At 42.3% G+C, this 27,609-nt stretch overlaps 1 protein-coding gene across 6 annotated transcripts in view; it reads left to right on the top strand.

The window, feature by feature from the left end:
• The first annotated feature begins 977 nt into the window (after positions 1 to 977).
• TRPC3 (transient receptor potential cation channel subfamily C member 3) overlaps positions 978 to 27,609 on the top strand; it is a 76,216-nt gene continuing 49,584 nt past the window's right edge. For all 6 annotated transcript variants that reach the window (XM_059169058.1, XM_059169067.1, XM_059169075.1 and 3 more), the window contains exons 1-2: positions 978 to 1,296; positions 21,046 to 21,817. In XM_059169058.1, the coding sequence (XP_059025041.1) occupies positions 1,082 to 1,296; positions 21,046 to 21,817 (987 nt within the window). In that variant the 5' untranslated portion in view covers positions 978 to 1,081. The remainder of the gene's footprint in view (positions 1,297 to 21,045; positions 21,818 to 27,609) is intronic.

Consider the following 27,609-nt stretch of genomic DNA (forward strand, 5'->3'; position numbering starts at 1 on the left):
ATTAGCTGCCTTCTGTGACTAGTTTACTTTGTCTTTCTAGGCCTCAGTTTTCTTATTTCTAAAACAAGAGATAAATTCTTTGATCCTTAAGACTCCTTTTGACTAAAACTCCACGAATCTTTTCTTCCAGAAGAAATACTGCTTTTGACTTTTAAAATGAAAAAAATTATTAATTATTATTACTATTGAAGCTTTAAAAAGGAGACTTTAAATTTCGCTAGAAAATATTGGAATGTATATAAATCTTGTTAAATGGTTTTGAGACTTATTTAAAAAAAAAAAAAACCTGAAGCATGTGCATGTTCAAACATTATCGTTCTTGGGGTACAAAGGCACCCAAGGAAATGTACTTAAACCTCTGCGGTTTTAACTCAGTCTTAGAGTAACGCAATGACCAAGTGATATTTGCTGAAACAAATCTGGAGTCGAATTGGGTAAATACGAATGCAGAAAAATGAGCAAGCCAGACGATTTCCTTTTCCCTTTCTTAGGAAACTTGTATCTCTAAGTGGAAAAGGGTGTAGCTCCTCCGGCAGAGAAATGGGAGAATACGGAGGGAAGTTTCTCTGATTGCCTCGCTCCCTACCTGCTGGTCTGATTTCCTCTCCAGCGCGCTCCGATAAGGAATTGATTCTCCCCCTCCTTCTATCCACCCCCCCCCGCGCCCCGCTCCCTCCCTCTCTGTCCTTCACCCTGAGTAACGGTAGTGTCCTAGCAAGTGATGCTGCCGGAGACGGGAGCCCCGCACCGAGGAGGCTTCGGCGCCGCCGCCGCCGGGCGGCAGAGCCCTTCCCAGCACCAGCGCCCCACTCGGCCCCGGGCGGCGTCCTCGCAGCCACAGCCGCGGCGGCTGCTCCCACGGTTTCATGGTGGGCGGCGGCGGCGGCGGCGACTCGGCTTCGCTTCCCGCCTCTAACCGCTCGGTGTCGGGCCGCGCCGTTCTCTCCCGCTGCCCTCCCGCCCGGGGCTGCCCGGGGCTGCCGGAGCGGCCGGCGGTGCGGAAGGGGCGCCGCGGACAGACCCGGCGGCGGCGGCGGCGGCGGGCGGCCGGCATCCCCACGCTCGGACCGCGGCGGGCGCGATGTCCACCAAGGTCAGGAAGTGCAAGGAGCAAGCGAGGGTGACCTTCCCCACGCCGGAGGAAGAGGAGGAGGAGGGCGAGGACGAAGGCTCGGAGCCGCAGCGCCGCCGGCGGGGCTGGAGGGGCGTCAACGGGGGGCTCGAGCCGCGCTCGGCGCCCTCCCCGCGGGAACCGCGCGGCTACTGCCCGTCGCCCTTCTCCCCCGGGCTGGACATGTGAGTACCCGGCCGGCCCGCGGCCCGCGCGTCGGGAGGGCAGTGCCGGGCGGGGGGCAGGATGGCGCGCTCCTGAGGCCGCCCCACGACGTGCCAGGGACCCCCAGACGTCGCCCGGAGTGGCATGACAGTTCTGTTCGGGGCGACTTGGGGATGCAGACCTCGGTCGGGAGCTCGTCCCCTTGGTTCTGCTTTGTGTGGGGACTTGGGGACCGCTGAAGGCGTGGCTGGGGGCTCTGTCCCGGTTCAAGCGCACGGAACGACCCCGGACCCACACAACGGACGCCAGACTCGTTTTGCAGCAAGCAGACACGTCCTCTCCTACACGCGCACGGCTGCCCCGCGGCCGGGACCCCTCGGCGTAGGAACCCTGAGCTTACCCGAGGAAATCAGAAAATGAGAAGGTGCCCATGGACCCAGGCGCGTGCTCGAACTTCGACCTCCTCCCCAGCTCCCCTGCGTGGAACCGCGCTGGGAACGTGCGTCTCCCCCGCGACGCTCCCGGCGGTGCCGAGCGGGGCCAGGGAAGTGGGGAGAAGGGAAGGAAAGGTGTGCGATACATTGTGTGGGCGTAAGTTTGCCCAGTCGCCTTGTTTCTCGGTGGCCCGTTCACAGTTGGGGGCAAACTGAAGCCAGATCCCCAAGGGAGAGAGGGCGCGGGGGCAGTGCGGGAACTGAACTGTTCAGTGGTAACTTTGGCTGTAGTTCCCAGGCGCCTCAGGGTCAGTAGCTGTTTTCTTTTTAAAGGAAGGTAGAGGTCGGCCCTTAGTGTGTGAGAAAGAGCAACTTTTCTCAATTTCCAGATCTTGGAGCCAGCCTTCGCCGCTACGTGACATAGAGAGGATTAAAAGACAACCCTTCGTTTTATAGGGTGCATGCTATTTTTCTTGTCACATACCTTGGGCGTGCCACGAGGTTTACTGTCTTTTTTAGGAAAAACGCGCAGACCTAGGTAGAGAACTTGGGGCCAGACGTAGCAGGCCGTACTTACCGTCTGGGCGGGGTAAGTGGTTCTTGGTGAAGGGACCGAGGTTACGCAGCGCCCCCTGCTGTTCTAGAGCTGCCACACTCCTGGTCCCGGGCCTCTGGGCGACCTCCAGACCGACCTAATCTCGCAGGGCTCAGCCGGCTCAGAACCCGCTCCTGGCCTTTCCGGATTTGCTTATTAAAAAACAGAAATCAGCGGCTAGGAGCAGATAGCTTAGGGAAGGGTTGTCATTTAAAATGAGCGACGCATCCCGATGTGGTTCAATTATTGCCTAAGATTAGCCTGGGGTGGAAATGTCCCAGGAAATGGAAGGAAGGTATATCCTTAGGGATTAAAGCGCGGCCAGCATGCTTCCCAGCCTCTCTAAGGTTTAAAGACATTGCCTATTTTCCTTTTGCCAATTTGGTTTTTATAACCCAGTTCAGTTTCTTGATTATTTAATTTTTTTCCCCTGCTACCATAAATCCACACTAAATGGGACACCGCAGCCCTCTTAGCTGAGAAAGTAGGGTGGAGCAGAGATTACTCACTTGGCCTTTTGGAGTTTGAGGTCAACTACACAAAATACTGAGGCAAATTCTATCGCAGACTTGTCTACCCGCTAATAGAACAGAACATTTTTTCTGTTTTCTGACTTTACATAATTCAACAAGTAAATGTCCTAGTGTATTTACTTTGTAAAGTAGTTGAGAAGACCCGGTCATGTTCAGAAGACAAACACTAATAAACGTTTCTTTGGGAGGTAGGACAGCAATCTCTTCATGTTTGAGTCCTGTCGTTTGCTAACGTCGGGCACTAGTTTGATATCTGTCGCAAAAATCAGCTCTTCAGGGCGCCTGGGTGGCTCAGTGGGTTAAAGCCTCTGCCTTGGGCTTAGATCAGGATCCCAGGTCCTGGGATCCAGCCCTGCATGAGCTCTCTACTCAGCAGGAAGCCGGCTTCCTCCTCTTTCTCTGCCTGTTTCTCTGCCTACTTGTGATCTCTGTCAAATAAATAAATAAAATTTTTTTTAAAAAGTCAGCTCTTCATTCCACCTTCACTTAGAATATAGCCCCAGTTTAACAGCTCAGAGAGTGAGCACAACAAGCCTGGTATGGAATTGGGGTGGGATAACCAGTCTCTCAAAGACCCAGGGTCATTTTTAGGAATCAGACTAGAATAGCTGGCTTTAAATTCAGCCAGGATGCTGAAGATAGAATCCCACTTTTACCAAAAAGATTCCTGAGGGTAATCCTGTTGCTCATTTCACTGCTCTGTGCTCCAGTATTCCACTTGGGAATTTTAAACAGACTGACTTTGGAGAAAGAATGTCATCTGCTATATCACTAACAAGACTTTTATTTTATTTTATTTTATTTTTTTTAATTTTTTTTTAAATTTTATTTATTTATTTGACAGAGAGAAATCACAAGTAGATGGAGAGGCAGGCAGAGAGAGAGAGAGAGAGAGAGAGGGAAGCAGGCTCCCTGCTGAGCAGAGAGCCTGATGCGGGACTCGATCCCAGGACCCTGAGATCATGACCTGAGCCGAAGGCAGCGGCTTAACCCACTAAGCCACCCAGGCACCCCACTAACAAGACTTTTAAAAAATATCCTTTGGTAGAACTCTTGATTCAACCATTGATTCAAATCAAGACTTTCCTTTTCCCAGTTATTTGCAAACTTTGCGCCAAGTAGTCTGTCACTGGCAAGATTACCTCATTCTTGAAGTTTTTAGTTATTAAATGTATCTGATGAAACTCCAAAAGGCATCTGAAGGCAGCTCTCACGTGATTCAAAGACAATTCTTAAGCATTTGCATGTGGCAAGTGCAAGTTAGGTACAGCAAGCCCCGAAGATGAGTATGGCAACTTTTCTGCAGTCAAGGAGTTTAAAATCTCATGAGGGAGAGGTGGAAATGTAACTGGGCATGAGCTACTATGCTATAAATTAGAGTAAAATGAGTACCATAAAAACATACACACAAGGATGGAGCTATGAAGGATCAAGTGTAAAGAGTGACAGACTATGGTAAGGCCGTGGAGTAATCAAGGAAACCTTTATGGGCTCTAAAAGATAGGATAAGAGACAGAGACAGAGACAGAGTGGGAAATTAATTGAAGCCCTTCCCCCAAAATGCTAGGTATGTCTGAGGAACACTAATTGAGCTTGGTTGGAACATTGAATGTGTGTAGGAGACCAGTGAGATTTAGCTGGATCTATTGGTTTGGGCATTAATATGGAGGATCTTGTGAGGAGGAGACAATAGGGTGCCATCAATGGTTACAGAGCAGCAGCAATTTGATCAGAGACAGTCTGAGAGTAGGATGGATTGACATGGCAATTCAGAGAATGCAAATAAATAAATTAGGGGGCTACTAAAGCCATTCAGGCTGAGATTAGGATCTGTAATAGTGTAATACTGTGGAGTAGAAAGAAGAGACATTGGAAGACTGAATACACAGATAGGATCAATGCAATGTGCAACTTAACTGCCCAGGAGGGGTTTAAAGAGGAAGCAGTGGGGGTGCCTAGGTGGCTTAATTGAGTAAGCCATTGAGCCATTGAGCATCTGCCTTCTGCTCAGGTCATGATCCCAGGGTCCTGGGATCCAGCCCTGAGCCTGAGCCCTGAGCCCCGTGGCAAGCTCCTTGCTCAGCAGAGTGCAGCTTCTCCCTCTTCTTCTTCCCTCCCTCTCCATGCCCTCCCTTTCTCTCTCTCTCTCTCTCTCTCTCTCTCTCTCACTTTCTATCTCAAGTAAATAAATAAAATCTTAAAGAGAGAGAGAGAGAGAGAAAGCAGGGTCAGAGATGACTTGGGGATTTTGACCTAGATAACAAAGATTATTGATGTCATTGTTGAAAAGGAAAAGACAAAGAGGAGGATCTGATTTTTCAGATAATCTGATTAGATGTGTCAAGCAGGAAGATGGGAATGCAAGTTTAAAGCTTGGGAAAATTTGAGAATCCACTGGCTGATGGAGCTAGTTGCTGAGTCATGTGAGTATAGGATATTATCCAAAGAAAGAATGTAAAGAGAGAAACAAGGAGAGCCCTAGACTCCCCTTTCGGAATGATTCTTTTTGTTGTTGTTTAGAGAGTACAGAGAAAGGGTAGCAAGCAAAGGACACAGAAAAAGATGAAGGAGCAGGTGGGTACTAAGGCAAAGCTGCCTAGAAAGAACAGTTTCAAGAAACGAGAAGAATTGACCCATAGTTAGCAAATACCTGATAAATCAAGAGAGGAGCTTATGAGTCTACTCGTGGGAAGAAGAATCAATCCTTCTATGTATTAATATACTTACACATAGTCATTAGATTTCTCAGCAGTATTATCTTTAAAAGAGAAAGACTTCTTGAAAGGAAGATTCTGTTTAGTTTTTCTTCAGAGGAAGTACTGCCAAAAATGTGTCATAACAAAAGCAGTAATTTGTGTTTATATAATATTTCATGCTGGAACTGAGAAGAGATCTTAGTACCTGCCCTCTCTTGGGTCTGGTATCCCCACCAGAGCAGCTGTGTTTCTGTTTCTCTGGAGATTTCATATCCTATCTTTCTTATAGGGGCAAGGGTATCTGTCAGTCGGGTAGAGATCTGGGGAAAGAGGTCTACCTACTCTTTCTACAGACTTTCAGCCAGTTCCCTTATTTTTGGCTCTTGCCCCATCTCTACTTTCTGGGATTTCTTTTGCCTTCAATTTCTGGGATTTTTCTGGTATTGAGCAGGGTGGATCAACTTGCTTCTTGTTACAGGCACTCTGGCACTCTAGTTGGACCTCCCTTGTCTCTACTAAATCATTTACCTTTCTTCCAACTTCACATATTGTGTAGTTACAGATATCAACAAATGTCTTCTGGTTTCATGGAAGATGAAATCTACATTATTTTTCTCTGTTTTCCTTGCTGTTTAGAGGGGATAATTTTGAAGAGGAGAAAAGTTAAGAGAGGCCTTTATTCCTTCATCTTCAAACCAAATATCCCTACGATTATGCTTCAGATGTTCATTTAAGCCCTAGTGAAAACTATATTATTAACAGACCAAGACCGCAGAAGGAAAACTATTCTTAATCGTGACTGATCTTATTGTGTGAGTGGAGTAGATAGTAAGCTATACAGTGTGATATGAGGGTCATTTGAACTCCCCCACCTAAAGTCATCTTAGTACCACACTTCCGAAATCTAACTAGTAGGGAATATTTTGGGGGAAAACAAATAGACCGCTTGAGTTGCAAAGGATTGCATCTCGTCCAGTCTCTTCTTTTACAAATTGATAAATGGAAGCTGAAGTTGGACCTCTAATTCACAAAATGCATTTACTCCTAGGAGGAATAACACAGGACACTACTAATTAGTATTAATTCACTTATGAGATCCAATTAATTCATCATTTCAATTTGACTGCTGATGACTGGTCAACTTGAGAAAGTTCGTAAGCTAAGTGGGAGCACTGAGGATGGAAACAAAAAGGAGAAAAGAGTATCTCAAAACGTAATTGACCCCCTGCCAAATATCATTTATGGTTTTCTCTTTTCTTAACATCAAAGTGGTGAGAGAATCATGGCGCAGGACTGGGGCATCATCTAATGATGTGGTTAGAATTTTAGGAATTTTTCATTGCTGTCCTGGGATAGCAATTGCTTATCCTTTCCCTCTCTCTCTCTCTCTCTCTCTCTCTCTCTCTTTCTCCCACCCTTCCTCTCTTTCCCTCTCCTACACCCTCCAATATTCTTATCCACTATGCTTTGCCTTTGCCTACAATATCCCATAAAGTCCCTTACCTCAGTTGACAGTAAGCAAGAAAACACCATGGGAAATGTGACATGAAAGAAACCTGTTTTTACTGGGCTCCTAGGCTCTTGCTAGGAAGGAATACTTTAAACTTCCTGGCTCAGGATTGAGATTGTCCCTCTAGAGAGCATGCATAAGGAACAGTGAATGGCCGCTGAGCAGTCTCCTCAGGAGGGAGGCTCTTACCTTGACCAGCAGTCTTCCTTCTCAACGCTGCCCTCAACACCACATAGTGTAAGTTTGGCATGGAAGCCAGGTTAGCGGCCCTTGCAGGATGAGCACATAAGAGTCTGGCCCCAGATAGAAGATCTGGAGTTGTAAACTATGGGTGACCAACTTCACACTTGGGCATAAGGGGCTCAGCAGTGACTTTATGAGAATAATGAGGATTGGTATAGTGTTTTGTCTTTAATTTAGCATCTAGGCCAGGGATGTCTGTCTACAGTTACTTAAACAAAAGAAATCCCTGATTAAAAAGTAAACTTTCCTACTTTTCACTATTCAAATAATAGCTGATAGTATGGATTTGGTCTTAAATCTTTTAAAAAATGAGATTTTAAAAAATGAGATTTAAATGTCCACAAGTATATGACTTGTTAAGGAAAGGGCATGACGATGCTAATATTCATAGCAGTTGGTTTTTCTAAATATATTTTGTCAAGTAGTAATGGTACATAGGGATTCTGTTGAAAAGTAGGTTGCAGGGTGATGAGACAGGAACAAGCATCTAAAAATGTAAGACCTGGGCACCTGGGTGGCTCAGTGGGTTGAGCCTCTGCCTTTGGCTCAGGTCATGATCTCAGGGTCCTGGAATAGAGTCTCTCATTGGGCTCTCTGCTCAGCAGGAAGCCTGCTTCCCCCTCTCTCTGCCTGCCTCTCTGCCTACTTGTGATCTCTCTCTTTCTGTGTCAAAAAAATAAAATATTAAAAAAAAAACAGTAAGACTTTTGACTTAGGATGTAGATGATAGTGATAGAAAACCAGATTCCTTTGCTTCTAATAGTATTAAAAGCATATATATGTACATATATATAATCAGTTTATATGTATATTATATAAGGTCTTAATATGTATATAATAGCATCTAATATATTTTAGTAGCCAAATATGGACTTTTTTTTGGTGAGTAGAAGATTTTTATTTTATTATTGAGTTTATTTTATCTCAATTCTTGTTCAGTTACACACTGAATTCATATTTGACTTCTAGTTTCATTATTCATTTAATATTCCTGAAATAATAAACATTAGCTTTAGAAAGTATTGTGAAAGAGTTTATTTTTGAAGATAAGCTTCATTATTAGAGCTTCTTAATTTTAAGATTTATCTCCATATTCTGTTAAATATCACTTTAATATCAAAATTAAGAGATGTGGGATTCATCAGATAGTTTTTTGTGGTGTAACTAAAAATTAAATGTGATTAAGCAAAAATCTGCCTTGAAAGAAGAATAACTGCTTACATTACTTTAACTTCTGATTATTAATTTATATTATTTGTGACTTTTATAGAAGAATTATTCTAATTCCCCTCTGCCTTTATTTCCACACATATTCATATGTAACAAAAAGTTTTCTTTAACTAGAGGGGAAATTTGTCTGTTCTCTGGATTTAAGCACTCATGCATCTGTGCACCCCTGGCTCCAATAGGTAGATAGGCATATTAAAAACCAGCTGTATAGAGATAAAGGGAGGAGGTCTCTGCCTTTAAGGTGTTACAGTATCATTGTAGAGCCAGGCATGAAAGCAGATAATTAAAAAGCAATACAGGGGCGCCTGGGTGGCTCAGTTTTTGGCTCGGCTCAGGTCATGATCCTAGGGTCCTGGGATTGAGTCCCTGCTCAGTGGGGAGCCTGCTTCTCCCTCCCCCACTCCCCCTGCTTGTGCTATATCTCTCTCTCTGTTAAATAAATAAAAACTTTAAAAAAAAAAGGCAATGCAACAGTCAGTTTAACAGAATTGACACAAAACACAGTTCCTGGAAGCAGAAACATCTAAGTTCTAGAAGGTACATGAGTTTCAGAAGTATTATCATGTCACGCAGGCAATGATTAGGGGCCCTCCCTTCTGCTCCCAGTGGAGGAAGGAACACACTGTTAAGTGGCCCTTTTGCTTTTCCCTTTTGGCTGCTGAGGGGTCTGGCAAAGAGCTTTCGAGAGGGATGACAAGGAAAGTGATGAAGAGGGAAGACCGGAGCTTTCCTCCTTAAATATACAACAGCCTCTTTTCTCTGACTTGGCGATTACGGCATAAACCCAAATTAGCATTGTCTAATAGATTTATTAAACTCATACCTAGAGGATTCTGAATATAGCACAGGCCAACAGAAACTGTCAGGAAATTAATTACTGTGGAGACCCAGATGTCTCTCCAGACTTCTTGTAAGTGCTGGAATCTCTAACTTTTTTTTTTTTTTTTTTTTGGTGGGATGAGAATCCTTAGACATGAAAGCTGTGCTTTCCTGTTTCTTACATGGAACTCCTTATCTTGTTGGTTTGGTTGCTGCTGTGCTGGTGTGGTGTGGGTAGCTGTGAGCTTAGCAGTAGGCAATATGGGACCTGGGACTCCCCTTAGCTCCGTACCCTATACACCAAGCAGTTAAATAGATTGGGCTGCCTTCCTCTAGCCTTGCATGCTGATGCCCTTCGGGGATATACTGAAGTTCAGAATGTCCCCCACTCCACTTCTTCCCATCTCCAAATACACATAGTAAGAGATTTTCAAAACATGTGTTTTTGATGACACCACTGAGGCTGTTTGTGAGACGCCCTCCCTCCCTGCGAGCACGCTCACAGAAAAGCCAGATCCTGTAGATGTCGGGCGTCTCCAGAGACAGCACATTGACTGACAGCTGCCTGCTTGCCAGGGGGCCTATGAGGTTTGTCTGTTTTTTGACTTTCCTTCTCTGACTTTCTTGTCCTTTGTCAGCACCTGCTGCTTCCCACCACTCCCCCCTTATCGCCACTTCCAGTAATCACCACCCCCCAACACTGTAACATGGCCGTTGCTCTCTGATGCTTTCCCCCCACCACCTCCTTGTGCTTTTCACAGTACTTAGCTTATGTGGCTCCTTCTGTTCCTCTTGCCCTTCACAGAATGACGGACTGGATCCTGGCCGGTTGGCACGTTCACCTTCTTCAGTGGGGCGAACAGCTTCGTCAAAACAACTTAGGTGTTACCCTCATGGCTTTGGCATACACTGATGGTGTTATTAGTCTGTTTGCCAGCTTACTAGCTGAATTGAGTAGTTGGCTAATTCTCCGTGTCAATAAAGGATTTGACTTCTTTAATAATGTTCATTTGTTGCTGAGTCCTAAGGAGATGTTGATTCAATCCAAAGAGCAGGTTTTTGAAGCTGCTCTTTCTAGAACCCAGATGTTCCAAAACGTAAACTAAGCATACATTTTAATAACAATATTTTGATCTGCAACCTTTATTCATTTTTTTCTTATTCCCTGGAGACAGCATGGTACAGTACAGAGAGCTGGGAAAGGATCTCTGCGCTCCCTTCTTCTAAGTCTTTATCCTTTAATGACCTTAAAGAAGTGACTTACCATTCTGACTGAGTCTCTTTGTCTATAGATTTAGTGTCAATTGGGCAGAAATAAGAGTAGGTCCAGGAATGGAAACAAAAGGAACTACCCAGAGGCAGGTATAGCAGGGTCAAGAAACGAAAAACTTAGATGCGCAGCCACGTGTTGCTTCTGTAATTTCCCTGTGATAGGTCTTCTCTTCAACCTCCCTTCTGCTGACCAGGAGAGAAAAAAAAAATGAACCAAATGTCCATTTCGTGGTTGAAATTCTTTTTTTAAATTTGGGGTTTTTTTCTGTTTGTTTGCTAAACAGACACTTATTCTCATCCAACAAGCAAATTAAACAATCAATCAATTAAGCAATTATGTTAATTGAGCAATTAAACAGTTATGTGAGTTAACAGGAGGGGAGACTTGCCCTACACTAATGCAGGGATGAGGTCACCTAGGACAGTGCCTCCTTGTGCCTTGAGTTCCTATCTAAGGAACTTTTGCTTACTGATTCTTCCCTCCAATCTCTACAAGGGGTCGTAGTCTCCTTATGGTTGATATATACACCTCTACTTCAGGGCACTCTGGGGAGACGCTGTGAAGCCAATTTCATTGATCCTAATTTGATGTTATAAAGTAAATTTTCCTTTTAATAAATAGCATCTTGCTGGGGCGCCTGCGTGGCTCAGTGGGTTAAGCCTCAGCCTTCGGCTCAGGTCATGATCTCAGGGTCCTGGGATCGAGTCCCGCATCAGGCTCTCTGCTCAGCAGGGAGCCTGCTTCCTCCTCCTCTCACTCTCTGCCTGCCTCTCTGCCTACTTGTGATCTCTGTCTGTCAAATAAAATAAATAAAATCTTTAAAAAAAATAGCCCCTTGCTTGGGTAAAATAGCTCAGGCTCTCAGAAAGCACCCCTCCCCTGCCTCGCTGTCCTCTGTAGCATCTGGACACTGGAGGAAGGGAATTTATGTGTTCCTAGAAGAAAGAAAGAGTTGTTGTCCTCTGATTCTTCTGGTCTTTGGGTGAGGTTCATTGTCTACTTGGGTGCTGCTTGTCAGTGAAAAGCACTCGATCTTGGCTGACTTGCCTTTGTTAGAACCCAGACATTCTTCTTGGCATATATGGTTTGAGCTCAGCTTCCAGGAGCTCCTGAGCTCTAATCCAGCTTACAGCACCAGTGGTGTCCCTAGTCAGGGAGGAGGGTCTCTGGCTCTCAGCACAGGGTCCACACCACATGGGAACTTAGGGTGGCTTAAGAAATCCCACACCATTCCCTACTTAACTGAGCTGGGCTGTCCCAGATCTCTTGCCCTCAGTGGTTCCTCACTTTCTTGACTCTACATCTTAATTTTTACTTTCCTATTTTTTCTTTCTTCTGTTAGGACAAGAAGCGTCATGGCTTTGCAGTCAGAAGCTGTCTTGTCTGGGTATTGAGAACATTCTATGATCAGGTTCCTTCAGAACTAATTAGAGAGATAAAGGAACGGAGCGAATCTTTCCTCAAGACAATTTCTCTCTTTCCTAGATTCTGCTTGCAAAATCCCATTTTTCCAACAAAAAGCTGAAAATTACCTTATTCTTTCTCTTTGCATGCCTCTAAATTTTGTCTTCTCTGCTTCTCCCTTAAACACACCCACCTAACTCTAACTAACCACTCGCCCGTCCCCCTACCACAGCTCTCCAGCTACCCCCACAGCAAGGCGTCCTGAGTCAACCAGGGCAAAGGTACTATATTTGGAAAGACCAAAGAGAAAAGCACCTTACTACTTTTTTCCAAAAATACCCTTGACTGTATAGGAATACCCTTGACAGTATAGAAATAAGCAGGATAATGTGTTTATAGGACAGTGAGAAATGAATCTGAGGGGCAAGGAAAACAAGGTTGGCTGCTCAGCATCCTTGAAGGTCAATCGGAGGATTCTAGTTTGTTTGTGGTTGTTTAAGAGACCTGTGAGAGTAAAAGCAGAATTTAAAAACAGCAAGATGCTGGGAATGGCTGTGGCATAAAAGGAGGAAAATTAGGAGTAGCTTGTGGCACCGGAAAGAATCTGGAGTCAGACAGACCCCAGTTGAAGCCCAGATTGTGTTTTTGCTATCTGTGTTATGGTGGGCAGGTTTTTTAAATTCCAGTTTTCTTATCTATGAAAGGGAAATAATACCTGATTCATAACTAAATGAAAATTAAATATGATAGTAACTAAATGGGAGTTAAATACGATAGCACAAAAAACGTACCTATATGCCAGGTGCTGAGTCAAGTTTAGTAGTTTTCCTTCCTGTCATCTTTGCTGGAAAGCTGTAATAATCCAGCTATGATTGGTTAAAGATCTGGAGGACAGTGCTGGCAATGAGAATTGGAAGGGAGGGTCCAGTACAAGAAACATTCCAAAGCAGAAGCTTCAGAACTTTGAGACTGATAGCATCAAGATGGTAAGTCATAGATGACCTTGAAATTGCTTAATCTGGGGGCACCTCGGTGGCTCAGTTGGTTAAGCAGCTGCCTTTGGCTCAGGCATGGGATCAAGCCCTGAACTGGGCTCCCTGCTCAGTGGGAAGACTACTTCTCTCCCTCTTTCTGCTTGCTGCTCCCCCTGCTTGTGCTCTCGCTCTTTCTCTCTCTCTCTGTGTCAAATAAATAAAATCTTTTAAAAAATAAAAAAGTTGCTTAATCTGGAGGGGGTGCTTGTTAAGGGAGAGGGTGAGTTGGGACATTTTAGAGTGACCCAGGGACAGATAGTTTTACATGTGGGATCTGAGGTCAAGGGAGAGGACAGAGCCTGGGAAGAGATTTGGGAGCTCAATGGAACAGATAGTTTTTGAGTACTTACTCCCTATGGGTCCCTGGATAATGACAAATAAGCATTATCTGGCTATGCAGTAATATGTGCACATGTAAGGGGATATTTATTAAGACTATGTTTCTTTAAAAAAGAATTCATGTAACCATAAAAAGATATAGAGCACCTGGAATACAGGATAATTGATTTTACATCTGTGTGAGAGATCATTTCGGAGGAGATAAAAGTACGAACCAGAAATCTGAGGTAGAATAGTGATGGTAACTGAGTACTTTTAGATCTTGGCTAAATTACTGTATTTCCTGGGAGGAGAGGGGAAGGCAAGGGTCATATAGTTTATATATTTTATGGTTTATATATTATTATATAGTTATATAGTATTATATACTGTAATATATAGTATTATATAGTTTATATATTATTATATAGTTTATATATTATTAGATTAACAGAAGCAAACTGATCTGGAGAGAGGCCTATTAATACACATTTCTAGGATAATTTTAGTACTTGAATCCTCTTAAAAGATACAGTGGTTATGGATATGATAATAGATGACCTCTTTAACCCTTTAAATGGATTTTGAAGAAGACATAGTAACTAACCTTTTAAAAATATCAATCCTTGATAAAAACAAGGGCATGACATTAAAGAGTCACTGGTGAAGGCATTTTGCAGGCTTCTCATTTGACTCAGGGACTTGCTTCCTGAATTTCAAATTTTAAATGGTAATAAAACAAAGGGAACCTAAAGGAACATAAAGCCTCTTGTCCCTTAGGCTGCACTGCCCACACATGTTATTTCAAGTTTACTTTTGGCAGAGCCAGTATAACAGATGTTTAAAGATCTCATAGTTTGGGGTCATTGATTCAGGAAAATCCCATTGTTTTTATGCTGCAGGTTCCCAACTTTTAGTGTGCTTGGGAGTTTCAAAGGATGCTCGTTGAAAATAAACATTCCTGGGCACCTGGGTGGCTCAGTTGGTTGAACATCTGCCTTCAGCTTAGGTCATGATCCCAGAGTCCTGGGATCGAGCCCTGCATCAGGCTTCTTACTCCTTGGGGAGTCTGCTTCTCTTTCTGCCCCTCCCCTCTGCCTATGCATTCACTCTCTCTCTCTCATGCTCTCTCTTACGCCCTCTCTCAAATAAATAAATAAAATCTTAAAAAAAAAAATAAAATGCATATTCCATATCCCCAAAGAGATTCTGATTTAGTTAATCTAATATGCGTCCCAGAAATCTGCACTTTAATAGGCATTGCAAGTGATCTTGGGGCAGGTGGTCCTCATGTCACATTTAGGGAAACATTGTTAGAAGTCAGATGAGTTTATGTCAGAGTTACAAAAACTGAGGAGTGTTACTCGTATTTTTACCTCTGAATGGAATGGAGCAAAGGGTTGCCTTTGGGTACACCAAAGTATTTCTCAGAAAGAACTTCTTATCTGCTTAAGTGTTTGGAGAAGTGCCAAGAACACAAAGTTTGTTTCATATAGCATGCATTTTTTTTTTCTTAAGATGTATGGTCACTGTCTTACTCAGCTGGGGCTGTCCACAAAGTACCATAGACTGCCTTAAACAACAAAAGTGTTTTTTTTCTCACAGTTGTGAGGGTCAGAAGTCCGAGATCATGGTGCCCGTATGGTCAGTTTTCAGTGAAAGCTCTCTGTTCCTGGCTTGCAGGTGGCTGTTTTATTGCTGGGTCCTCCCCTAGTGGATGGGGGTGGGGTGGGGGACTTAAGGTGGGGAGACAAAGGGTGGGAAAGAACATGAGACCACTCTGCTGTTTCTTCTTGCAAGGGCACTGATCCCATCATGTAAGCTCTCCCCTCATAACCTCATCCAATCATAATTGCCTCTAAACCTCCCAAAGGCTCATCCCCAAATGCCATCACTCTGGGAATTAGGGTTTAAGCATATGGATTTCTGGGGGGACCAGTTCAGTCCACAGCAGACAGATATTACCAGCAATCCATATCAGCCTGAGCTTACACTGGTACTTGTAGAGCATCTGGTATAGGTCAGTGGTCACTTCAGTGCTCTTACAAGAAAGAAGGCCCTGTGCAATGGACCCTTGCAGGGCTGAATGAGTCAGCCCACTGGATGAGGATCTGAAGGTAAGAAACTATCTGGCAAAATTATTTTAGTGTTAGTATTACTAAAGCAGGGCATCCTCTCCCTTTCACCCTCATTGCTTCCTTATTTCTCATGCTAGAGGAGATGCATTGTCAAGACCAGCTGACATTGGGGCCATGTTTATGATTGTGGACAAGTTGAATTCAGTGTGACTCACACCATTCCATCATTCCAGATTAATGATGGGTCCCAGAAATCTGCATTTTAATAGGCACTCCAAATGATCTTGGGGCAGGTGGTCCTCATGTCACATTTAGAGAAACAGTGTTAGAAATCTTTTTTTTTTCCAAAGTCACTTCCTACATGGATTCGCCATGAAGATAAGTAGCATTAGATCAGCTCTTTTATTTTGAAATAGCTGTATAATTTGTTCTAATTCAGAAATTGACTTCACACTTAACTCAGTGTTAGAATATTTTAAAGATAAAATCAAAATGACTCATGGGATATGTGTTGTAAGTACTAATATACCACATTTCAGCACAAATACACAATATGGAGATATTAGTTCTAAAAGAGGAAGAGATACTAAGAAAAAACTTCTAAATACTAAGAAATGTAAAGAAAAATTCATTAAAAATCATATTCCAGTATTTTAAAATCACACTCTTTGGAGAGAAAAGGTGGGGTCTTTAGAAGTGATTTTTGTTGTAGATAGCAATCATTAGATAAAAAGCCCTGTCCGTTAAGATGTGACACCTTAATAATGAGTTTATTTCCCCCAAGATAATGCATTTGAGTATAGATTGGAACTCTTCAGACATATATACTCTGCAAATATCTTCTGCAGTTATAGAAAATGTTAGTATCATTGGTAAGCACAAAATTCATCTTTTATGCATATGGAAATTCTAGCCATTTGAAGTGTTCCAGTTTGTAGCTTCATAGTAAAAATATGAACCCAGTAAGTCAGTACCATTAGGAGTAACAAAACATACTCACCTGCCACAATAACAGTATTTATCAGATTTGTTTAAAATCTTGTAATAGGGGGCGCTTGGGTGGCTCAGTTGGTTAAGCCACTGCCTTCAGCTCAGGTCATGATCTCAGTGTCCTGGGATCTAGTCCCACATCAGGCTCCCTGCTCCATGGAGAGTCTGCTCCCTCTGACCTTCTCCCCTCTCATGGTCTCTCTCAAATAAATAAATAAATAAAGTATTAAAAAAATAAAACCTTGTAATAGAGTTTGGTCTTGAAACAAAGTTCTCTTTGATGCAGTTCAGTGAATGCTATTTCCCAGTTCTTGTCCCGCATCGGGCTCTCTGCTCAGCGGGGAGCCTGCTTCCCTCTCTCTCTCTCTGCCTGCGTCTCCGACTACTTGTGATTTCTCTCTGTCAAATAAATAAATAAAATCTTAAAAAAAAAAAAAGTCATCCTCAAACCAACACACACACACACACAAAACACACCACAGCCCCAATCCAGTCTTGCACCTCCTTGTCTCCCACACTCACCATACACTCCACACACGTCACTCAGCATGCTACCCTACACAACATACATCCATACTACACTGATAGGGCATTTCATTAGTTTCGGAAAGATTATAATGTAATGGTTGCCAATAAGCACCCATATTTAAAAATTTTTGTCAACTAAGGGATTAAAATATATAAGCATTAAAAACATGAATTTTATTTTTATTTATTTTTACTTTTTTATTTTAAATTTTATTTATTTTTTAAAATTTCTTTTCAGTGTTCCAGAATTCATTGTTTATGCACCACACCCAGTGCTCCATACAATACATGCCCTCCATAATACCCACCACCAGGCTCACCCAAACTCCCACCCCCTCCCCTCAAAAACCCTGTTTATTTCTGAGTCCACAGTCTCTCATGGTTCGTCTCCCCCTCCAATTTCCCCCAACTGACTTCTCCTCTCCATCTTCCCATATCCTCTGTGCTGTTCCTTATGCTCCACAAATAAGTGAAGCCATATGATAATTGACTCTCTCTGCTTGACTTATTTCACTCAGCATAATCTCTTCCAGTCCTGTCCGTGTTGATACAAAAGTTGGATATGGAGGCATAATACTACATTGTATATATGGACTATATCTTCTTTATGCATTCGTCCATTGAAGGGCATCTTGGTTCTTCCCACAGTTTGGCGACTATGGCCATTGCTGCTATGAACATTGGGGTACAGATGGCCCTTCTTTTCACTACATCTATATCTTTGGGGTAAATACCCAGTAGTGCAATTGCAGGGTCATAGGGTAACTCTATTTTTAATTTCTTAAGGAATGTCCACACTGTTTTCCAAAGTGGCTGCACCAACTTGCATTCCTACCAACAGTATGGGAGGGTTCCCCTTTCTCTACATCCTCTCCAACACTTGTTGTTTCCTGTCTTGTTAATTTTGGCCATTCTAACTAGTGTAAGTTGGTATCTCAGTGTGGTTTTGATTTGAATCTCCCTGATGGCTAGTGATGATGAACAATTTTTCATGTGTCTTTTAGCATCTGTATGTCTCCTTTGGAGAAGTGTCTATTCATATCTTCTGTCCATTTTTTGATATGATTGTCGGTTTTGTTTGTGTTGAGTTTGAGGAGTTCTTTATAGATCTTGGATATCAGCCCTTTGTCTGTACTGTCATTTGCAAATATCTTCTCCCATTCCATGGGTTGCCTCTTTGTTTTGTTGACTGTTTCCTTTGCTGTGCAGCAGCTTTTGATCTTAATGAAGTCCCAAAAGTTCATTTTTGCTTTTGTTTCCTTTGCCGTTGGAGACATATCTTGAAAGAAGTTGCTGTGGCTGATGTTGAAGAGGTTACTGCCTATGTTCTCCTCTAGCATTCTGATGGATTCCTGCCTCACATTGAGGTCTTTTATTCATTTCAAGTTTATCCTTATGTATGGTGTAAGAGAATGATCGAGTTTCATTCTTCTACACGTAGCTGTCCAATTTTCCCAGTACCATTTATTGATGAGACTGTCTTTTTTCCACTGTATATTTTTTTCCCACTTTGTCGGCCATAAAGTTGAAGGTTCATATCTGGGCTCTCTACTATGTTTATTTTTACTTTTTAAAAGATTTTATTTATATGAGAGTGAAAGCATGCACAAACAGGGGGGAACGGCAGGCATAGGGAGAAGTAGGCTCCCCACTAAGCAGGGAGCCCAGTGTGAGCTCAATCCCAGGACCCTGAGATCATTACCTGAGCTGAAGGCAGATGCTTAACCCACCGAACCACCCAGGCACCTATGATGCATTTTATTTTTAATAGAAATATTCAAACTGCGGTTAAGAGTATTCAAAATGTGCAAAAGGGTATAAGTGAAGAGCAAAAATCTCCCTTCTCCTATGGCTCCTAAGTTCTACTTCTTAGAGCCCAGGTATAACTATAATTAAAAGCCTCTTGTGTTGCTTTCTGGAAATGCATAGGTATGTATGTGCATATTTATGTACACATATAAAGATGTATGTATATAAATGCCATATTTATTTAATTTTAAAAAGTTGACCAACTGACACTAGTTGAGCAGCTAGAATGGGGTGCAAGGCTAGCACTTTTGTCCTTGGAGTTAACATGCCTCTCTGGAACTCTTTGGTTATCACCTCTGAAGACCTAGGTTTGCCTGGCCACATTCCCTTGGTCTCCATATGCGGGAAGCCTTCTGCACTCCTCTCTTGATTTGAGGTAAACAGAGGTGAGAATAGAGCGGGGGCTGGTAACTGTCTCTGATTTCTTCTGCTCCCAGACCCCCAGGGAGAAGAAGAGTGTCCCCTTTAGCTAGTTTTCACCCTGACTCTGTGAATATTGTTTTATCAATGGTGGAAAGTATTTCTGGAATATATATTACAGAAAGAAAGCATTTTTCTCCCTTAGCCATTCACTTTTAACTTGCCACTATTATTTGCTTCAAAAAAAAAAAAATTCAGTAATGTAAAAAGAGCTTTATCTGGTATTTTTGGTTGCAACTCACACAGAAAACAAAAATTAAAGATATTTTAAAGGAGCTTATCTTGAGCATTTCAGTCAGCAAGAATGTTAGAACTGGCTAAGGGTAAGGATGCAGATTTGTATTTATAATAACAGCCATTTAAATAGTAAAAGTAATCACAATGTTGAAAAAAGTAATCACAGTGTTAAAAATTATGTTGTTTATTTAGCATCATTTTTCAGAGACTCAGAACTTCTAAAAAAGCTTTTTGTTCATGTGCTAATGAGGAAACTCTGGAGCACTTTGTAAATTTCCATTTTACATCTGGGGTAAAGAAGTCCAAAGAAGTGAATTTACTCACCATCACAGAAATTAAAATGTGAACCTGAATCACTGTACACATCAGTTTAATGACATCACTTTCATAATGCAGAAAAATCTCAATGAATGTGGTAGATATTAGATAAATTGTTCTGGATATTACAATTAATATCCAGTTGCTTTATTCATAAAATAATAGTAGTGATTTTATTTTTTTAAGAGAGATGGGGGGGTTGGGTAGGGGCAGAGGGTAAGGGAGAGAGAAAGGGAGAGAGAGAGAATCTTAAGCAGACTCCTTGCCTAGTGTGAAGCTGGATGTGGGGCTTCGGGCTTGATCTCACAACCCTGAAGTCATGACCTAACCTAAAATCGAGAGTCAGAGGCTTAGCTGACTGAGCCACCCAGGTGCCCCAATAAGTAGTGATTTTTAAAATAAATCATACTATATCCTTTTACTTCAAAGAGGCAATTATATAATATTGGTAATTAAACAACTCATTACAAAGTCACAGTTAGTTTCAATAAAGTAAGTTAGGTTTTTTTTTTTGGGGGGGATATGGGGGCAGAGGCAAGATACCCTTAAGAGAAAATGATAACAAAGGTAAGATCCTGAAAGATCCTTGGCCTAAATCCTAGGCTCCCCACCCCTGCCCCCATCAATTATTTTACTTAGTTAAAAATGTGCAATGACTTGAGAGGATTCTTCTGTCCTAATTCCTGAAAAATTTGCTTTCTTTAGCCTCAAATCCTAGTGCTTTGGTGCCAAGGACCTGCCAGACCTCTATTTTCAAGACTTTTTTTTTTTTTTTTGACAGACAGATCACAAGTAGGCAGAGAAGCAGGCAGAGAGAGAGGAAGGGAAGCAGGCTCCCCGCTGAGCAGAGAGCCCGATGTGGGGCTCGATCCCAGGACCCTGGGATCACGACCCGAGCCGAAGGCAGAGGCTTTAACCCACTGAGCCACCCAGGCGCCCCATATTTTCAAGACTTTTAAGACTAGTATGGTTATTTATATGAGGTCCAGTGAGTTCCATCTTTACCAGAGCCACAAGGGAAGCATGGATGTCTGGACATTGTTTATATTATTATTTCTTCCAAATGCCATTTTCTTTTGAACAGGAACCCTCGTTCTGATAGGCTATAGGCTTCTCTCTGGGCCCAAGCAGTCCATATTAGGTACAGGTGTTAATTTCAGGTGCCTTGTTTAGCAACTAACCAGCTGCCCGCGGGCCCGCAGGTCGGCTGTAGGTGTTGCCTACTTAGAAAGGTCTGGATCTGTGGGAGGAAGCAATACGCCCTAACAGTCTACAGTTGTTTTTCATTGCTGCTGATTAGGTCCATGGAGGGAAGCCCATCTCTGAGGCGCAAGACGGTGATGCGGGAAAAGGGCCGGCGCCAGGCAGTCCGGGGCCCGGCTTTCATGTTCAATGACCGGGGCACGAGCCTTACCGCCGAGGAGGAGCGCTTTCTGGACGCTGCGGAGTATGGCAACATCCCTGTGGTGCGCAAGATGCTGGAGGAGTCCAAGACGCTGAACGTCAACTGCGTGGACTACATGGGCCAGAACGCGCTGCAGCTGGCTGTGGGCAACGAGCACCTGGAGGTGACGGAGCTGCTGCTCAAGAAGGAGAACCTGGCGCGAATCGGCGACGCCCTGCTGCTTGCCATCAGCAAGGGCTACGTGCGCATCGTGGAAGCCATCCTGAACCACCCCGGCTTCGCGGCCAGCAAGCGCTTGACCCTGAGTCCCTGTGAGCAGGAGCTCCAGGACGACGACTTCTACGCCTACGACGAGGACGGCACGCGCTTCTCGCCCGACATCACGCCCATCATCCTGGCGGCGCACTGCCAGAAGTACGAGGTGGTACACATGCTGCTGATGAAGGGCGCCAGGATCGAGCGGCCGCACGACTATTTCTGCAAGTGCGGAGACTGCATGGAGAAGCAGAGGCACGACTCTTTCAGCCACTCACGCTCAAGGATCAATGCCTACAAGGGGCTGGCAAGCCCCGCGTACCTGTCCTTGTCTAGCGAGGACCCGGTGCTCACCGCCCTGGAGCTCAGCAACGAGCTGGCCAAGCTAGCCAACATAGAGAAGGAGTTCAAGGTAAGCTCCGCGCTCCACCCCGGCTACCTTGCACGTTCATTCGCTTTTCTGCCGCCGCCTGGTGCCTTCCAAAGTTTGCTCTGGAATCAGTTTTGCCCAGCGGATTCAAAATATTGAGGGATTGGAAATGTCGTTCAGAAATGATTCGATGATTTCCCCCTCTCGGCATGGTGCTGTGATAAATTCGCTTTGGGCTTGGGTGTATACTGAATCAGAGAGCTATAGTTATGGGGCTGTTCTGTGTGGATGAGCATTAAGTAGAATGCAAGACCGCCCCTTGCATCCCCACCCCTTTTGTTTAAAGGAGGGATTAGGTGTGACTTTTTGCCTCCCAAATTCTTCTTCCTCTTCTGTAGTTAGTGGTATGGTGGCACACAACACAGAAGGGTATTTAGTTTTGCACGAGGTGTTTATTGGCCCAAACATCTCTATAGCCCTTTAAATAGAAAGTCAAAAGACTAACATGAAATACAATTAAAGTCATTTTATTAATATGACAAAAATGCTTCTCCCTGAAATCCACAAATTATATTCAGAGTGGTGAGTCATAGACACTGGGTCAACACAGAAATACAAGGATAGCAAATTGTTTTGTTTTAATGGATTTTTTTTAAAATAAATGAACTTTTTTTCCCTGAACATCATTTCTAGTCCACAAGTAGTAGTATTTTTTAAATAAAATTTATACACGAATGATGGAACATTTTTATCTTTTATTCAGTTGCTACATCCTCGTATGTATTTTGGTTGGTTCTACCTATTAAATCTGGGGCAAAAGGAGATTTCATGGTTCTGGTGAAAATCAGACTGTTTTTTCAGTAGGTTCTTGTCTCCTGTTGTCCACCTAAGAAGATTATTGTAGACATCAATTCCTTAAATTATTTTCTGGATACTGAGTTAATCTGCTTTTTAGTGTTGTGGTGTCAGATCACAGAAAGAGTGATTATTCTGTCTTTCAGATCTTATTACAGTTTTTCATACTTAAGTGAGATTTGCGCAAATGCAACTAGCAATATAATTCAGGTTAAGGGGTTGCAAAAAAATGGTATGAAACAATGAAATGAGCTACTAAGCCATGAAAAGACATGGAGGAACCTTACATGCATATGACTAAGTGAAACAACCCAATCTGAAAAGGCTACATACTATATGATTCCAACTATTTGACATTCTGGAAAAGGCAAAACTATGGAGAAATTAACAAGATCAGTATTGCTAGGAGTGAATGGGGGTGGGGGATAAATCAGTGGAGCACAGAAGATTTTTAGGGCACTCAAAATACTCTATGACATTATAATGATGGGTACATGTTATACATTTATCTGAACCCACAGAATTTACACCAAGAGAGATCCCTAATGTGAACTATGGACTTTGAATGATTATGATGTGTCAGTGAAGGCCCATCAGTTGTAAGAAATGTACCACTCTGGTGAGAGAGGTCAATGATGGAAGATGTACACGTTTTGGGGCAGGGCATATATGGAAACTCTATGTACCTTCCTCTTAATTTTATTTTGAACCTAAACCTGCTCTAGAAAAATGGTCTTTTTAAAAACAAAATCATGGGGTGCCTGGGTGGCTCAGTGAGTTAAAGCCTCTCCTTTCAGCTTGGGTCATGATCCCAGGATCTTGGGATTGAGCCCTGCATTTCTGTTCAGCAGGGAGCCTGCTTCCTCCTCTCTACCTGCCTCTCTGCCTACTTGTGATCTGTCTGTCAAATAAATAAATAAAATCTTTAAAAATTATATAAATCTTAAAAAATTTTTAAAAAACCAAAATCATGAAAAAAATGGCAGGAAAGTTTTGCACGTTTTTTGTTTCCCTTTCCCTACACACCAGATCACCTAGATATTCATCAACCTTCATTTTGTTCTGATAGAGATCTGGACTTAGCATAACTTGGTTATTATATTAAATTTTTTTCTGATGTAAGAGCTACACATATTTATTGTAAAAATGTGGAAAAATACAAAGAAAAAATAAATATCACCTTTTATTTACTCTCGTTGAAGAGAATCATCATGTGATATTTGAAAAGATGTATTTTCTTGGACTCAAAATGAATTATTTATTTATTTATTTTTAAGCCGTTGCTCTGAGTTGTCTCTGAGCAAATTGAAAACTTCAAATTCTGTTCAGAGAGAATAGAAAAGCATTGAAGTAAAAAAAGTTCTAAATATCACTGTTTTGACCTAGTAATATAATTCTGAATTTATTTGCCACTATTTCTAATGTCACTCAAGCCCTTTTTTTTGCATTTGCTTAATAATATATTAAAAATCTATAAGAGTCTACAAAAGGGAATATTTTCTAATATTATGCTTTAATAATTTATAAAAGATGATGATGTTTGCAATTCTGCCCAGAGAAGTCATCTCAGTGAAGCGATAGTTTTAAAAATTTGTTATTCACAGTTTTCCCCTGAAGCTGGCTAAATCTGGATTGATATTACTTAGAACCTCCTTTACCCTGACTTGAAGAGTCATCTCTGATAACCTTTGAAATGTGGGAAAATATTACAAGAGGCAAAGAGAGAAAACATAACCGAATTTAAGAAAGAGTCCAGAAAGCTCCCAAGTATCTAGGGATATGCAAAAGTCATCTAAATCTCTCAGTTCCTTTTTCTGAACTATACGGAAAGCACTTGTGTAGCATGACCCTCTCTGAGCTGGGACGCAGATGGTTCTCCAGCAGTTACAGTCTCTAAGGACAAGTCTCTCTCTCCTGACTAAATGTTTCTATTCTTCCCTATTCTCGCCTGTCCTTATTATTCCTTTCATCTCTTTGCCCTCTTGTCCTATGCTCCTGTCCATCCATCAGGGCTGTAGACAGACTGAGAAAATAGTGATTTCACAGCACAGACCCAGAGACTCTGAGCTTGAAAAGGGCAGTGGAAGTGAAGCTCATTTCTGAGATAAACAGGTCACCTAATTTGCCCTATTCCATGTGTTCACTATATTATTTCCATAGAGGGGATGCACTCAAAATACCAGCCTTGAAATGAAAAAATAAGATGTCCCTAGTGGAAAGGAAGTGATTTTTTTTTCCCCTTTTTAGACACCTGTACCTGTTTCATCTTATCAATGGCCTGAAAGATTAGCATCTCATGCCTCAAATTGCCATCCCTTAGCTGCATCCAAGAAGGTTCTCAGGCAGTGTGTAGTTTTCAGAGTTCCTTGAGGAATGGCAAAAACATGTGAAGGTCATTACCCCCAAAGGTTGAACATTCTAGGGTATAGATTTAGATAAGTTAATGGAGGACAGGCTGGTGACAGGTTATTAAAGAAATAGTTTGGATGTGCAAATGATATCTGAAGCTATTCTGAGAAACAGAATATTGGGCAGGATGGACTCCAGGTCTAATCCTCCAAATGTCAGTGGTAAGAAAGCTAGTCATTTATTAAACTGTGAGAATGCAAAGTGAAGTTTCTCAATTCTGAGTCAATGATGCCCCCCCTTTTTAAAAAAAAAAAATAAGAAGGCATTTACCTCCCCTGTGTCTCAGTTTCCTATCTTTAAATTAGAAAAGCAATTTTTAACTTACATCACAGTAGAGCTGTGAGGAAAAGTTAAAGAAATATAATCCAAAAGCAAGATGGCACTTTATAAAGTAGGAAGATATTCTAGGAGTCCTCTGGCTGTACAGACCTCTTATTTTACAACTGAGACCACAAAGCCTATTAGCCAAGGACCCAATCTGCTAAGCCTAGATTTAGGCATCTTGGGTCCTGGGTCTAGATATTCCATCTAACGCACTGTGTCTGATAACGCTGAGGTAATTCTATAGTATTTGTTGTGTACGAATCATGCCATAGCATATAAACCTCATAGCAGCAATATTGTATAGGCATATTCTCATCAGAGAGGCTAAGTAAATGCCACAGGATCAGACAGCTAATAGATGGTAGAAGCAGTGTTTGAACCTAGAAAGTCTAGCTTTAGATTTGTGCTTTTAACCACTATACTCTCCTGCCACTTTTGTTATCAGGGAAAGGATCTGACCGAACCAAGCCTCCTTAGAGCTGAATTTCAATTTTTCTCTTACAGATAAAAAGGGATTAGAATGATGATTAAACCATAAGCATTAAAATAAATCTGCTAAAACCTGTAGACAGGTTGTGACAAGGACGAGGCATCATCCCCTGGCTTGAGCAGGTCTTCAGGACTTTGAGTTCCTGCTCTATAGGGAAGGTAGCAGGTCCTTGTGGTAACTTCATGGACAGCCATGGTATTAGAAGAGTTTCACAATGAAGATGATTAAGCAAAACTCAATTAAGAGAAAATTACTAGAAAATGCAGACCAGACAAATGGTCCAAGTCATGAAATAAGATACAGCTGAACCTTGTGGTAGAGCTAGTATCATCCTGCAATGCAGACTTCAGGTAGTTCCTTTTGCCACTGAGAAAAGGTTCTCTAGCTGTCTCCATCCCTCTTTCCCTGGGAGCTCCACATATATTGATAAAGTGGCATCCCATGACCTCAAGAAAAAAAATTGCCGTTATCTCCAGCACTGATTATTTTCTGCACTTGGGCAACAGACTTCTTTCTGCTGGAAACGCTTATGGTGTTACGAAGACAAAGTGTTGTTTTTGCAATTCGTGTGACTGCCAGTTTTTGTTTCTTGATTGATATTTCCGTGGATGTGAACAAACCACACAGCTTTCTTTAAGACAATTTACTGATTATGATTTCTTGAAACAATGAGTTATTTTTCAGGTGTTACTGCAGAGGTGGCTACCATTTTCTTCAAGCATTGAAATAGTCTCTCTTTTTTTCTGATCAATGGAGAAATGGCCATCCTATATTGTACCAAATCTTATAGAACAGTCTGAACTGAGGAGTACCATGAGGAAATTTCATCTAAAAAAACTGCATTAAAAGGGGAGCTTTATATGGAAACAGACATGAATTTAATACTTCTTCTGGATGCTATAATAAAATATTTCATTAGTCTTTCAGGAATGGAAGGCAGATGGATATTTAACTGACATTCTGCATAGAAACCAGAGGCTGAACATTTTATTAATTTTATCAGTTGCATGGTACCAGCTTGAATGGAAACCAAAGATTGAGGTTTTTATTCATTTTATCTATTCTCTTATGAGGGGAGAAGGATTAACTGTAACTGTTCCATATCTGAATTTCTGATATCTGAAATGGAAACGCTTCTAGACTGTGTAGCTTTAAACAGTCTTTTTTCTTTAGTTTAGTCAGTGACGTGATTTTTGCCATCAAGTCAGTTATTTATTTAAAGAAAAAAATTAGGGCTGCCTGGGTGGCTCAGTGGGTTAAGGCCTCTGCCTTCGGCTTGGGTCATGGTCCCAGGGTCCTAGGATCAAGCCCTGCATTGGGCTCTCTGCTCAGCAGAGAGCCTGCTTCCCTTCCTCTCTCTCTGCCTGCCTCTCTGCCTACTTGTGATCTCTGTCTGTCAAATAAATAAAAATCTTTTTAAAAAAATAAAGAAATAAAAAATTAAAATTCTTCATGTTTTTGTTTTAAGTAGGATTTCTGGAAGCCTGGAAATTCTTCTGTGCTGGGTATTACTTGGTTATTAGACATGTACAGTATCTCAGGCCATATTGAAATGGGGAACTGTGTTTTCTTGAAGTGTGCCAAATCAGACCATCATCCAGTTAACTTTCTTAAAAATCTTAGTGAAAGCCGTAGTAGAACTGGGATTTCTGAAAGTAAGATACTTTCCCAACAGATGGTCATTGATACTTTGACTGGAACCAAAGGGCTAGAAATAGAACTCCATTCAGAAGGTAACAGGGAAGGCTGCCAAGTG

The sequence above is a fragment of the Mustela lutreola genome, chromosome 1, assembly GCF_030435805.1.
Source record: "Mustela lutreola isolate mMusLut2 chromosome 1, mMusLut2.pri, whole genome shotgun sequence".
NCBI classification, from domain to species: Eukaryota; Metazoa; Chordata; class Mammalia; order Carnivora; family Mustelidae; genus Mustela; species Mustela lutreola.